At 48.0% G+C, this 15,184-nt stretch overlaps 1 protein-coding gene across 4 annotated transcripts in view; it reads right to left on the reverse strand.

The window, feature by feature from the left end:
* Window positions 1–4,575: 4,575 nt before the first annotated feature.
* FERMT2 (FERM domain containing kindlin 2) overlaps window positions 4,576–15,184 on the reverse strand; it is a 56,008-nt gene continuing 45,399 nt past the window's right edge. For 2 of the 4 annotated variants that reach the window (XM_071745163.1, XM_071745161.1), the window contains 7 exons: window positions 14,531–14,655; window positions 13,247–13,353; window positions 11,819–12,040; window positions 9,216–9,236; window positions 8,589–8,713; window positions 7,496–7,637; window positions 4,576–5,966 (listed from right to left, as the gene is read on the reverse strand). In XM_071745163.1, the coding sequence (XP_071601264.1) occupies window positions 5,793–5,966; window positions 7,496–7,637; window positions 8,589–8,713; window positions 9,216–9,236; window positions 11,819–12,040; window positions 13,247–13,353; window positions 14,531–14,655 (916 nt within the window). In that variant the 3' untranslated portion in view covers window positions 4,576–5,792. The remainder of the gene's footprint in view (window positions 5,967–7,495; window positions 7,638–8,588; window positions 8,714–9,215; window positions 9,237–11,818; window positions 12,041–13,246; window positions 13,354–14,530; window positions 14,656–15,184) is intronic. The other 2 variants (XM_071745162.1, XM_071745164.1) reach the window with 1 other exon arrangement.

The following is a 15,184-nucleotide window of genomic DNA, read 5'->3' on the forward strand; positions in this document are numbered from 1 at the left end:
GCCTCCAGCTGTGCCAGGGGAGGTTCAGATGGGATTATTTACTGACAGAGTGGTCAGGAATTGGAACAGTGGTGGAGTCACCATCCCTGGAGGTGTTAAAAAAACGTGTGGATATGGCAGTTCAGGATGTGGCTTAGTTGGCATGGTGGTGTTGGGTTGATGGTTGGACTTGATGATCTCAGAGGTTTTTTTCAACCTTAATGTTTCTGTGATCACCTCTAAACCCAGCCAGAAAGTCCCCTGAATGCAGTGCATGACCCAGAGAGGACAGTTGGGGTGATGAACCCCCTGTCCTGCTCCAGGGCTGGATGCCCAGGGCTTGCCTTTCTCCAGGCACCACCACAGTTCCCCCTGTCACCCCTTAGGCTTGTCTCTAGGCTGATCCAGTGCCTCCTGTGGGACAAGTTCTTGGGAAAGGGAAGAAGGGGAGCAATTCCCAGCTGGGATCATTGGCCTGAGTCAGATTTCTAACCCCGCTCTTCTCCCGTTTCTTTTAGACACCCCCCACTCCTTTCCCAGGCAGGAAATCAAAGCCCAGCTTGCTCATTAGGGGCTGACCAGAAGCCAAAAAAAGAAGAAAAAATTAAAAAAAAAAAATGCTTTATTTGCTGAAACTGCTGCTTCCTCAGAGGAAGGGGAGTGGGAGTCCTCCAGCCAGAGGCTTCCCACCATCCGGGGAGCTGCGGCCCCAGAGCAGAGGGGGTTCCATTTTCCAGGTCTTTGCCTTAACTATGGATCAAAGGGAAAAAACTGCCAAATTATTTCAGTGTCTGGCAGGTTCCTGTGTGTCTGAGCTGCTGTAAAATATGGGGCACTTGGAAAATATTTTGATGCTCCTGTATTGAGCTGAAACAGAACTCCCCCCCCGAAGTGCAAATGCTGCAGCTTCTTCAGCTACAATGCTGGGCAGACCTTTGGAAGCTCCCTGGTGGCTTTTTTTGGGGGGGTGAAATTTACCTTTTGGGTTTCTAAATTCTTTTTAAAGTGGTGTTTCCCATCTTCCCCTTGCCCATCTTTTCAGCTCCCCACCTGGCATGGATCTGGGTTTGCATCCCTGGGGCACGGCAGCCCCGTGGCCTCCCTGACACCCTGGGAAAAGCCCCTGTTTGAGTCCTGTGGTTATGAAAAGCAGACAGGGGAGCTTAAGAGAAACCAAAGGAGCAGTTTTCTGGGGATGTGGTGGGAGGGGGGACACACGACTCAAGCCTGAAATATGTGGAACAGCTGGAGGGATGCAGGGGATTTCAAAAAGAAGGCTGGGATGCCAGTGGGAATGGGAGCAGGCGTGAGGACCTGGAGTGCATTGCTCTGGTGCTTATGGGAAAAGATTTTTTTAAAAAAATCTATAATATCCAGCTGGTATTTATAGATCTTTTATTACTTTAGTGCCTTGATGCCACTAATAAAAGCTTTCAGTGCTTTTATGATACCTAAACCAAATATTCCCCTTTTCCCCCCCGCCCTGGGTTTCCAGAAAGATTTTGAGCCATGTGAGTGTGGTCACCCATTCAGTTTGAATTTAATTAGGCTGATGAAACCACTCCTGCCATCCAGGCTGGTGCTGTTGCTGAGGGTTTGGCTCTTCCTCATCCTCTCCTGCATTGGAGATGTGGGTTAATTCACAGAGGAAGTGAGAGATTCCCAGCAGCCAGAAGGTTCATCTCTGGGCTGGATGCTGGCTGGTGGTGGTGACTCCTGGTCTGGGTTACTTGAGTCCCAGGGCAATGCTGGCTAAATCCCTGGTGGCCCAGGGTGCCCTCAGGGTTGCCCAAGGCTCCTCTCCTGCTCACCCAGCACATGAGCAGGTCAGGGTGACCTGGGGGCTTGGAAGAGGCCAGACAAGGCATGGGAAGGGGCTCTCATCCCTAGGGGAGTTTGAGAGATGCTTTTGCACCCAGCTAGGTCAAAAGGGCCACCCAGGAGCTCCTTTTCCAGCTCTGAGGCTGGAAAATCCCCAGTGTGCTTCCTGCAGGGCTGAGAGCTTGAAATGATTCATCTGGTTTGGTTTGACAAGGGATTATTTGGAAGAGTTTTCTTCAGCCCCTGCCCACTGCATGGAAATCCCACCACCATAGGAGACAGCTTTTCCCTGCACCCTTGGAAACCTTCCCTATGCTCCTGCCTGTCCTTATCACAGGCACTGACTCTCTTTGGGGTCTTTTTATCTTGTTGCCCTCCCAAAACCCAACAGCTTCCCCAAATATCCTCTCCCCATCACTTCCCACCAGTAGGATATGCCCCCAGGCTCCTCATCTCTCTCTTTCCTTGCTGCAGACAACAGCCCTGGCTTGGAGAGATTTCTCTTCTTTTTCTTTTTTTTTTTTTTGCTTCATTTTTATAAACCTCCACGGGTCTGTACATTTCTCCCCCCTCCCCTACAAAACTCAGCCATTCCTGCTGGAAAACTTGCCCTCCTGCATGGCATTAAATTACTTGGGGTTTACAAAGCTGGGTGAGTCCCCTCCTGACACCTCAGCCCGGAGCTTTGCTCAGACAGGTCTGCAAATCCCCCCCATGCATTAAGTGAAGTGATTTTTCCCCCCTTGCAGCCTGGTTTGCATCACTAGAAATTTATTTTTGCCCTTCCCAACCCCAGGTCCTGCAGCAGGCTCAGCTCCTGGGAGGAGCATCCCCCTCCCCTGGTCTTGCTCGCTGTTGTAGGGCTGGAGTAATCCAGTCTTAAGGCATCTCTGCTGCTTGGTTTGGTTAAACTGGGGTTTAAGGAACCCTGTGGGTTCTGAACCACCCTCCCCATCGTGTGCTTGTCAAAACAGTTGGAGATATTTATTTTCCCCAGGGCATCCACCAGTTCCTGGCTGTTGGGCAGGGTTTTCTACCCAAGGCTGAGTCACCCCAGGGGGCTGGGGACACCCACGAGCTCTTTTCTCTTTGGTTTTGGTTTTGTTATTAATTCAGTTGAACTTTTCATTTCCCCAAAAGCCTCAACCACAGCCAGATTTCACTGCATCAGCAGAACAGACCTCCCCATCTCCCTTTGGTCCTGCCATGGGGTTTGCATTCCCTTACTTTGCCAAGACCCATCCTCATCCTCACCCAACCTCCAACCCCTCACCCCAGCACATCCCTGGCTCTGCACCCACCACCTCCTGGTTTTCCTTGTCTCAGCATCACCCCACCAGTGCTGTCTGATGGCTGCAGGAGAGCAGAGCACACAGCTATGGTCCTCCTTGTCCTTGCTTGCTCTCTGGAGGTTTATTTTATTTATTTTACCCCCCTCCTCCAGCTCACTCTGTCTCCCTCCCCAGACCACCTTCCAACGTGCTCCATGTTCTCTCTCCTCACCCTGTCTCCATCCTCCCATCCCTGCTGTGTTTTATCTGGTGTTTCTCCAGACTTTAGGGAAACCACAGATTTATTTTTTTTTTAACCCCACCACCCCCTTTTACTCCAACAGCTCTTTTTAATTTGCATTTTTCTCATGCCAGGAGAAAGACATCCTAGAAAACCCACAGCAACCTCCTTCGCATCACCTCCGAGATCCCCTCTGACCCCCTTGCTGCTTCCCAGCTTCCTTGCTCCCTGCTTCCCACCCACTTTCTCCCAGCTCCTGTCCTTGGGGAGGGGGCTGTGCAGGGAAGGTCTGTGGTCAGAAGCTGCCTTCCCATGCCCCTTCCCCGACCTCCTCTGCTTTTCTGCTCAGTGTTTCCTGCCTTGTCACCTCCCAGAGCTGCAAAGTGGGGCCACGACTGGAGCCCTGTGGCGGTGGTTGGGGATGGATGGACCAGGAGGGGGGGATGCATCTTGTATTTTGAGTTCTGTGTTCAATTCTGGGCCCCTCACTACAGGAAGGACATTGAGTTGCTGGAGGATGGCCAGAGAAGGGCAAGCAAGCTGGTGAAAAGGGCTGGAGAACAAGTCCTGTGAGGAGAGGCTGAAGGAACTGGGGGTGTTTAGTTTGGGGACTTGAGGGGAGATCTCATGCTCTGCAATTCCCTGAATCCTGTAGGGAGGTGGGTGTTGGCCTCTTCTCCCAAGGAACTAATGACAGGATTAGAGGAAAAGGCTTGAAGGAGCACCAGGGGAGGTTTAGATTCTTCCTTCTTATCAGGAAGAATTTCTTTGCTGAAAGAGTGGTCAGGCAGAGGACTGGGCTTGATGGGAATGGGCACCCAGGAAGGTGGTGGAGTCACCAGCCCTGGAGGCATCCAAACCCCAGCAGATGAGGCACTGCAGGACATGGTTTAGTTGGCATGGTGGGGTTTTTTTTTTCTTGAGTTGATGGTTGGACTCAGTGATCTTAGAGGTCTTTCCCAACTGTGGATTCTGGGATCTTCTTCCCCCCTCCTTTCCTCTCCTCCCCACATTACACCTCCCATCCCGCATCACCTCAGGCTGTGAAATAGCAGGTAAGGATTTTTCAGCTCCTTTGGTGCTATTCCAGGACAGACACAATTTCACAGTTTGTATTTTTCTCTTTTTTTTTTTTTACTTTTTTTTTTGGGGGGGGGGGGATGCTATTTCATTTTGCCAAGCTTGGGATAAGGCAGGGGGAGGGAGCACGGGGCTGGCGGCTGCAGAGCTGACCCAAAAAAACCCAGGAGTGGCAGCTGAATATTAAATAAAAGATTTGACTTTTATTTAAAATAAAATGCATTTGTACATAGTCTTGAAACCACAGGCTACAGGAAGGGAACACTGTTTACTCCTCAGGGTAGGAGGTGGGGCAGGAGGTGGATCCCCATCAGCATTAAGGCTGGGCTGACTGAATGAAGGAGGAGGTCCTGGCCCCAGGTTCTTGAGGGTGTTGTGGCACAGCTCTGAAATCCTATTTAACTTAGATATAAATTTTACTGGGCTGAAATGAGGGTTTTTTGGGGTTTTTTTTTTTTTTAAGTTTTATTTCTAAATAACTCCCCTTACCCCTTACAGGCATACTAGAGTTAATGCTGATACACCAGAGCTATGCAGTATTCTAGCTGGCTTGTGAGACTAGTTAAAAAAACTGTACAATTTTATAAAATTTGTGTTTTTTACATTAGTTACACAAAACCTATACTTCATAGACCTTTACTTCATATTGTAATGAAAAAAAGTTTGCATATCATAGGCAGAACAGTGACTATGCTGGTGAATACTAAAAGTGTCATAATACAATACGGTGTAAAAATAAAATAAAATTAAAAAAAAAAAAAAAAGGACAATATAAATGATTATCAAAAGTTAACAAATAAACCCAAGCTATAACAGACTAATAGAAGATCAGCTTCAAAGTCATGTCAGGCACCTGTAGCAGTCCTGGTGCTTGTAGTGTGAAAGGAGGGGTGGAAATTCTACTCAAAGGGGGAGGACGACTTCCAAACAAATGTACAGAATAAAAAACACAAAAATTAAAAAAAAAAAGAAAGAAAACACTCATGCATTAAACATGATAAATAGACTTCATATAGGTTAAGCCCTGGATGGCTTTGCAAGAAGATGGCTTAGAGTTCTCTCAGAAAATTGGCTATTTTTTAAGTCACTCAAATCATATCCTGCTCTACCCGTTGGATTCTGGAGCTAAAGGCCAGTGACAGGCCCCAGATATGGTCTTGTTATAGCAAATTAACAGAAGTGCTCATTAGTGCACACAGATTAACTGGTCAGGTAATGGCAAAAAAAAAAATAAAAATCATGATTTAAAAAAAAAAAAAAAAAAAAGAACATTTCAAGCTCACTTTATTAAGCAGCATATTTTGAAGGACAGCTCGTTTGTTTGTTTTGAAAAGTTAAATATTAATATGGCCACGGGGTTTCCTCTGGGGGGGGGGGGGTGGGGGTACAGGAGGTGGGGTTCACACCCACCCACTGGTCAGTTTGTAGAACATCTCTTCATCTAAACTCTCATTCTGGTCTTTGGCTCGTGTGGACAGGAAGATGTAGCCCCCGATGAACTCGTGCACCACCTTGCAATCCACCTCTGTGCAGATGAAGGACACTCGGACGTCGTCCGCGAACTCCACTGTCACCTGGAGGGAGGAAAAAAACCAGAGGGGGTTAACCTCAGCAGCCCCTCCCAAAGGTGCATGCTCTTCCTTTCTGCTTTATTTTTATTTTTTTTGGGGTTAAACCAAGTGCCTTTTGTTGCTGCCTCAGGAAAACCCAACTGTGAAAATGATGATTGGGACTCGAACCTTGTGGGTCCCTTCCAACTTGAGATATGATATAAGGGTTGGACTCGATGATCTCTGAGGTCCCTTCCAACCCAGCCTATTCTATGATTCTATGATTATTGCTCAAACTTTTCAATACCTCTCATTGGGGTTTTAAGTATTTAATTTTAAATTTCATTCATTTATTTATTCAAATTATCATCACTTTTCACTCTCCTGTGGCTCAGAAGTCTTTGCCCCTCTCACTGGTCAGTACATGCTAACATTCTCCTTGTTTCAAGAGAGACTGGCCACAGACCTCTGAGGTCTGGAATTTCTTTTCCACTTTTCCCTTTCTTTTCCACTTTTCTTTCCACTGTTCTGGTTTTGTAAGTCAAAGTCTGGCCATAGAAATGCCGGATGGGAGCAGGGGAAGCTCGTTTTGGAGTGACTGAATAGACCATCCATTTTTTGATTATATATTATGTATTATTATTATTATTATGTATTATGTATGATGGTTTTTTGTCCCCCCATTACTGACAGCTCTGCAGGAGGGAGAAGAATTCTCCAGCAGTGTATCCCAGATGAATAACTGGGATATTAGGGCCTGCAACTGGGTCAAAACAAAGACTTGGAGGCAGACAGGAAGCAGAATAATTTCTCCAGCAGCTCTTAATGAGCCACAAGCAGTGGGAGAAGAGCCCTCACATAACCCTGGCAATTTTCCTTGGGTGTTGTGCTGAAAAGGAGCAAAAAAAAAGTTTGTGCATCCAAAAGTCAAAGCCCATCCTGGAGTAGAGCAAAGGTTCTGCTGTTGCTTTTCATGACTTGCATGAAAGCCAGAGCCGTAGTGCAAATAAAAAGAATTTTAGGACAGGTAAGTTTCTGTTATGGGTCAGGATCAAGCCCGAGCATTGGGTTTGATGTTGGATTTCATTTATCAGCCTTTAGGTGTTCAGAGGCAGAGAAAATCATTATGTATTAAGTATGTAACTATCTTAATTACAGAAAGATTCAGGGTTTATTTTTTCTTCTTTTTAAGGGACACACTCAGCTCTGCCAGCAGTGAGGACAAGCTCTGCTCCATCTCCAGGGAGAATGGAGAAGGAAGGAGGAAAACTCCATTATTAACACAGTGGTATGAAACCAGCAATTAAAAACCTGACTTCTGAGAAATCAACTTGCAAGATCAACTCAAAAAAAGGTTGTAGTGAGGTGGGTGTTGGTCTCTTCTCCCAAGTTACCAGTGACAGAACACGAGGAAATGGCCTCAAGCTGCCCCAGGGGAGGTGGACATGGCACTTCAGGACATGGTTTCATTAGCTGGGGTGGTGCTGGGTGGATGGTTGGGCTTGATGACCTTAAGAGGTCTTTTCCAGGCTTCCTGATTCTGTGATTCTCACCATTTTGATCTCCCAGTTCACATTCCACTGCTTCATGTTGCTGAACCTCCAGGTTTTGACGGCGTCACCCGTGCTGGCGTCCATCCGGATCAGCCGGTTGTAGGCGATGCCAATCAGCTCCTCCTTTTTGCCCCCCTGGAACCTGCAGGATGGGGAGGGATCAGTCAGCACCCAGCTGTGATACACACCTACACGTGTTAACTTCAGCAGCTGAGTTACCTCATGACATCTGTTTGGGGAGTTGATGAAATCAGTGCTTTTAATGTCAACACCAGCTAAAGATGTGCTGCGTGTTTAATGTCTGCTGCATGGTTACTCGTGAAATTACCCCTCAACATTAGATACTAGGAAGAAATTAATTGCTGTGAGGGTGGTGAGACCCTGGCCTAGGTTGACCAAGGAGGTTATGTCTTCTATGTTAGAAGCCACCAGGCTGAGAGAGTTGGGGGTGTTCAGGCTGGAGAAGAGAAGCTGCAATGGGGAGACCTTAGAGCACCTTCCAGTGCCTGAAGGGGCTCCAGGAAAGCTGGGGAGGGACTGGGGACAAGGGCAGGGAGGGATGGGATCAGGGGGAAGGGTTTCCAGATGGAAGAGAGATGAGATGTGAGGAAGAAATAGTTTGTTGTGAGGGTGCTGAGCCCCTGTGCCAGGTTTCCCAGAGAAGCTGTGGCTGCCCCATCCCTGGCAGTGTCTCAGCCCAGGTTGGATGGGGCTTGGAGCAACCTGGGCTGGTGGGAGGTGTCCCTGACCATGGCAGGGGGTGGCAATGGAGGAGCTTTAAGGTCCCTCCCAACCCAAACCAGTCTGGGATTCTAGTAAGCCCCATTGCACCTGGAGGAGCCCACTGGCCAGAGTTGTTCAACTGGGTTAAAACACCTCAGGGTTTGACATTAGCCCCAAATTCCCACGTGAACCCCTCCAGTAACTCTTTCCACCCACATTTTCCAGCTGAAGCCAGAGGTCACTTTGAAGGAAGAATGTCCAGCGAGATACAGGTGAGGTGACCAGGAGAGGTGACCTGGATGGTCTTGAAACCCCTCCCAACCTAAACCATTCCATGATTCCATGATTCCTTCCCTCCAGAGCCACCCACCTTGCAATGAAATGTGTGATGCCGAACTCGGGCAGCGACTGCCAGGCTTGGATAAACCTCATCTTCGCCTCGATCAGACTCATCTGAGCCACGTTCTGGTGGGCTTCCAGGATGCGTGCTGTGATCTGCAGGCAGGGGGACAACAGTGGCTTTAGGTGAGGGGGCTCATGAGTGACATCCCAGCAGGTAAGGACCCCAGGAGGCCTTTGGGAGCCGGGGAGGTCACCAGCAAAGGCAGAGAAATCGATAATTCCCGCCCTGCGGTCTGAGTTTGGCTACGGCTGCTCCGAGGTTGCTAAACCATGGAGCTGCTTTTTGCTTCATGTCTCCAGACGTATAAAAGCAAATATAGATCTGAGCTGTCTGGCTGCAAATTGCCTCTCGGGCTCGTTTAGTTTAAGACACAGGATGTGAGCAAATGGTGGGGCAGATTTCTGGTGTAGGGTTTCTGGATTCGCAGCATAAATCACTGGGGATCTTAATAAAAACCAAGCAGGGCCCAAGTTTCTTCAGGGGAGGTGTGGGGTTTGTTAGTTGTTTGTTTTTCTTTCATTGCTGCTCTTCAAAGCAAAGGGGTTCTAGACTATTTTTAAGTTTTATCTTAATTTTGTTGTTGCTGTCACTTACCAAGTCTCTTACATAGCCTGGCTGTAGATGGCAAGGCGAAAAAAACAAAAAAAAAAAAAGAAAAGGAGGCAGAAAGAAAAAAAAAGCAATCAGAAATATGGCAACAAAGCAAAGGCAAAGAAAAAAAAAAAGTGTAAATTAACTGCAAACCAAAGTTCAAGCCAAAAAAAAAAAAAAAGAAAACCAAACCAAAACCAAGAAACCACATGCACAATTTCTTAGGTGGAAAAGCAGCCAAAGTGAACGTAAGGACAAGCGAGCAGAGATTTGCTCCTCGTGCTGGCCCTGTCTGAGCACCACTGCTTGGGCATCATCTAGAGATGGGCTTTGGTCCTGGCATGGTTTTGGTTTTGATCCTGAGATTGTTTTGGGTCACACAGGTGGCTGAAGGGGAGGGTGAAGCTGCTGTCTCAGGGAAGCATTGGTGTCCTCACCCCTCCAAGCCTGCTTCCTCTGAGAGGAAGGAGCTCACCATGGGGAGTTGGCTCAAGAGCTCCTTTATTTGAGATGCTCAGAGAAATGACAGGGATAGTGGTGGGGGATCAGCAGCTGGAGAAGATGGCCCAGATCCCACAGGGCCTTGGAGGGATGATGTGCTGCCCTTGCAAGGCAGCTGCAGGCTGCTCCCACCCCAGACCCTAGCAAGGCACCTGAGAGCTGTGAATAAATTTTTTTTTTTTAAATTTATTTTATTTTTGTATTTAGGATTTGTCACTCCACAACCCTATGCTGCTGCCACAGCACGTGGCATCACCCAAGCAGGTTTGGGGTCAGTGTGGGGCCAAGCAACTTCTGTAACTCATAGCATCATTGAATAATCAGGGCTGAAGGGCCTCCTGAAGGTCCCCTCAGTCCAACCCCTGCAGTATCAGGGACACCCTCACCTAGATCAGGTTGCTCAGAGCCTCCTCAAGCCTCACCTTGAATATCTCCAGGGATGAGACCTCAACCCCCTCCCTGGGCACCCTGTGCCATATTTTTCTCTAATTTAAACCCATTTTCCCTCATCCTATCCCTCCAGGCCCTTGCACACAGTCCCTCTCCAGCCTTCCTGTAGCCTCTCAGATACTGGAAGGTCACTGTTAGGTCTCCATGGAGCCTTCTCTTCTCCAGGCTGAACCACCCCAGCCAATTCCCCTTTCAGCACCATTTGTGGTCTGCATGACCTCCTCCTCCTCCTCTTCCTCTTCCTCCTCCTCCTCACCCCGTGCTGGGACACAGAGGGACCCTCGTAGCTGAATTCTTTGCATTCCCACAGCCTCCATCCCTTCCTCCACACTGCTGCCAGCAAACATCCTCCTCTGCTGCAAGCTCTGCCTCTGGCCAGAAAGGAACAGCCAAAAATCTGCTTTTCAGCCCATGTTTAAAGTGAATCCAGAGTCTGCATCACAGCCACTGGCCCAGTGGCTTGTGCCCTTCCCTCTGCTCCACCAGGGTTATTTTTATAATGTGGATACCTGCACAGTAAGCAAGTTCTGGGAGCTAATATTTTTCCAGGTGCCTCAGTTTTACAGAGTTCAAGCCTAGAAGGTATTCTGGATGTTAAAGTGATCTATTTATGCAGCCTCTCCCCCATCCAAGTGGATATAAAGGCTTATTCAGAAGAATAATCAGGGCTATATAAAATATAACTCTGCTGCCAGGAAACGATCGTGCTGTGCCAATAAAAAGTTGTTTTTTTTTTTGTTTTTTTTTTTTTCCCCTGCTGCTCTGACTTGCACCCTTCTTCTGGGTTTGGAGAAACCCAACCAGCCTGAAGCACAGAGGCTGCAAAGCTCCAGCTGAATGTCAGTCACCAAAAGGCCAGGGAGCAATTGCCTTCCTCATTCCTGCTGCAGTCCTGACATGTATAATGCCTTTCAGAAAGTCATGCATTTATTTCCAGCCCAAAACCAGTTCCAGCCCTGTGGGTCAGGGACAGACCATAGTGTGGGGTTTGAGCAGAAGGCAGAGCCACTCCAAATGAAGCAACAGCTCAAGGGCTGGGGTTGGGAAGCAGTGGAAAAAAGCAGAGAGAGGAAATGTGCAAAACTGCCTTAGAGCCAAGCCTGGGTAAAGCACTGCAAGCAAACTGCAGCTCCACACTGATCCTGAGGGACTCCACATGGGAAAAGGGTTGAAGCCCAACCCTGGGGACTGGTTTCATCTCAGGGATGAGGTAAAATCTTCATCTCCTCAGCTGGGTGAGGAGAGACAAGGGCACAGCTGCCCCCCATAGCAGCTGGGACAAACCTCACTACCCCAAAAAAAGCATTTAAAATCATAGAATGGCCAGAGTTGGAGGAGACCTTAAAGATCTCCTAATTCCAACCCCCCTGCATGGGCAGGGACACCTTAAACATGAATAAGTTGACAATGCCTTTAAAATAAATGCCACCCAAATTTGCAACACCTTTAAAATGAACAGTTCCCTGCCGTGGCCATGCACTGGTGGCAAAATGAAGGTGCTGGGTGCCATCCCCAGGTGCTGGAGTGAAACCACACATTCCATGGGAGTGACCTGGTGCATCATGAAGTGACAACATCCCAAACACAGGGTGTCAACCATTGCCTGCCTCCAGAACAGGTCCACACCCCCACCACGGGGCTGGACGAGCACCTACCTGCTTATTCTTGTATTTTTTCAGGTAACGAGGAGAAACCAAGCACTCAGGGTTTATGTCAGTGTTGATTTGTTCCGGGATCAGCTGAGGGTCTGGGTTCAAATGCTGCATTTTCAGGAAGGAGAGGATGTTCTGCACTTCCATCCCATAGGAGCTGTCGGCCATCGTCTTGCCCTTGGAGGCCAAGCGGCAGGCAGCCATCCAGTTGGCATATTGTGTCTCCTGTTCCCCAAAAAAAAGAGATTCCCTTCTGTCAGAGAGCTGGGAATGCCATCTGCCTCCCTCCCAGATACAACTCCAGGGAGCTTTATTTTCCTTCCAGCCCCAGGAGACTCAAGCAGCCCAAAAGCTGGGCAGGAACTCTACCAACATGTAGGGAGAAAGCCAAGGAAAAGCAAGGGCTGATTTTCTCAGCACAAGGAGATGGAGCCCAGAGGAGGCCCTGGAGCTGCTGGGAGGGCTGGAGCAGCTCTGCTCTGGAGCCAGGCTGAGAGAGTTGGGGGTGTTGAGGCTGGAGAAGAGAAGCTGCAATGGGGAGACCTTAGAGCACCTTCCAGTGCCTGAAGGGGCTCCAGGAAAGCTGGGGAGGGACTGGGGACAAGGGCAGGGAGGGATGGGATCAGGGGGAAGGGTTTCCAGATGGAAGAGAGATGAGATGTGAGGAAGAAATAGTTTGTTGTGAGGGTGCTGAGCCCCTGTGCCAGGTTTCCCAGAGAAGCTGTGGCTGCCCCATCCCTGGCAGTGTCTCAGCCCAGGTTGGATGGGGCTTGGAGCAACCTGGGCTGGTGGGAGGTGTCCCTGACCATGGCAGGGGGTTGGAAATAAATGATCCTTAAAGTCCCTCCCAACCGCAACCAGTCTGGGATTCTATATATTTCTTTATATATATATTCCTCTATAAAATACATCATCATTCCTATTAATGGATTTATATTTATATGTGTATATAAATACATATATATAAATACTAAAACATCAATAAATATGGGATGGGATGGGAAGAAGGGTGATGGTTTTATACTAAAAGAGGGGACATTTAGATTATATTTAGCACACTTAGGGAAGAAATTTTTCACACTGAGGGTGGTGAAACCTTGGCCCAGGTTGCCCAGAGAGGTGGGAGATGCCCCATCCCTGGGAACATTCCAGGTCAGGTTGGATTGGGCTCTACCCAACTGGATCTGGTTGGAGATGTCCCTGATCACTGCAGGGGATTGGACTAGATGGTCTTTGGGGGGTCCTTTCCCACCCAAACCATTCTGTGATTCTGTTATTCTACTCCAAATTCACGTGTGAATATCATGATCAGCCACATGTGAGTACAGTTTTGTTTTTTTTTTTTTTTTTTTAATTAACACCAGCTACGTGGCACTTCTGACCATGAGCTGAGGGTGGGCAAAGAGACAGCTGCCCAGGTGATGAACTCACATTATCACAACGAAGCCAGATCTCATTCATCCCCTCTGCCACTGGGATCAGGAGTTTGATGTTAAACTTCTGACCAGAGATGTTCACATCAGGGGTAACTTCACAGCCTGCAAAGAGGGAACCACTGGTTAACAGGGGGTGTGATGGAGTATGCTTTTAAAAGGGGGGGGGGGGGGGGAAACACCCTAAAAAAATAAGAAAAAGCAAAGCACTTCAAGTAAAGGGTGTTCAACAGCATCTCAGTGCTGCAAAGGTCTTGCACCACATCTCCAGTGGGATAAATGGGGACAAGAAATGTGTTGGATATTTCTTTTTCCAAGCAAAATGTAAAATGGAGAAAAAAAACCAAGGCCAGCTCTGAAAGCAAAGAAACTGAAGCTAAGGAGTGCCTGAAGGATTCATCTCACAGCTCCTGCCCTGGCTTCATGGCTGGCAAACACCCCATGTCCTTGAAATTTCCATCCAAGGGTGGGAGAAGGTGGCTGGGTGGGTGCTGACCCTCACCCTAAAGCTCCTGCTCCATTCTTTTGGCCAGGATTATCAGTGGTGTGACCATCAGTGTCTGGAGACAACTACAAGCAGCTGTATAAACCCTGGGGGGTGAGGAACTGAGTATTTTTGAGATTTTTGAAAAGTGCCTTCACAGCAAATCTGTTAAAACTCCCCAAAAAAGGGTCCTGTGGGCTGGGTTTCACCTCGACTGCAGCCCGAGATCACCTGGGGGGAAATAAATTTTTATTTTCCCTCCGTTGGGGGAAACTAAAAATGAGTTTTCCTTTGGTGGCTGCTGGAGCAGGAATGTTTAATGTGACAGAGAAAAAACCCAGCAGTTCCAAGAGGAATTTAAAAGCTCCTGAGTGAGGCAACCAGCACGAGGGAAAGAAAAAAAATGAGAAGGCATTGGAGGAAGTGTGGTTTGTTTGGAGTGTGTGCTCCAAGTTATTCTCCTCTGTGGATGCCAGTTCCATTTTTTGGATGGCCAGGACAAAAAGGAAGAGGACAAGTTGTCTGGTTGTTGTGGAGCTGGTGGTTGTTCCCTTTGGGGTGACACAACCTGTATTGACTTTTGCAAAGTCTCAGCCTACCAAACCCCCTCACCCTCAGGCTTTTCAACATATTTATCCAACCCTGGGATACTAGGGTTTTTATACTAAAAAAGGGGACATTTAGATTATATTTAGCATACTTAAGGAAGAAATTTCACCCTGGGGTAGGTCAAAACACGATGCTAGAGGAACAGACAATAAATGGAATAAAATTCAGTGGTCCTGATGCTTCTCTTACCTCTCAGGTTCATCTGGTGTGCAGGAGTCCCATTGGATTCCTCTTTGCTTTTATAGCAGGAGATGGAGGTATCTTTGAAGGTGCACCAGTAGGGTTTGTAGCCTTTCAATGTCAGCTTCTTGGGCCTGCCAGACAGGTTGAAGGAAAGTGGCATTTGGTTGAAATCCCTTAAAGCCACCTCATTTTATCCTTGAAAACCTGGTGGCTGCAGCTTGGGGTCCTCAGAAGGGCCTGGCATGCACAGCCCTGCCCTGGGCAAATCTTAAAACCACAATTTCCTTTCACAGCTGCCCCCAACTCCAGGAAAAGTCACCAACCTCCAGCCAAGCCATTTTCCATCCTACACTGAAGATGTTTCAAGATCTTCAGAGCTTTTTTTTTTTGGGGGGGGAACTCCTTTAAATTGCAGACAGGGCATTTGGGCTGCCACGGGCAGGAACCCTGCAAGCAGGGGAGGGAAAAAACCATCCCAATTTTCTACAGCAAAAACCATCCCAAATTTCTACACCAGGCAGATACAGGAACACAGATAAAGGACTTTTTTATAAAAAAGTCTTTTTTATAAAAAAAATATATTGCAGCTCCTCCCCAGTGAAGTGTGACAAGAAAGACACCTGAAGCTGGGCCGGATCCTAACATTGCATCAGTGACATT

Source organism: Heliangelus exortis, chromosome 5, assembly GCF_036169615.1.
Source record: "Heliangelus exortis chromosome 5, bHelExo1.hap1, whole genome shotgun sequence".
Taxonomy (NCBI): domain Eukaryota; kingdom Metazoa; phylum Chordata; class Aves; order Apodiformes; family Trochilidae; genus Heliangelus; species Heliangelus exortis.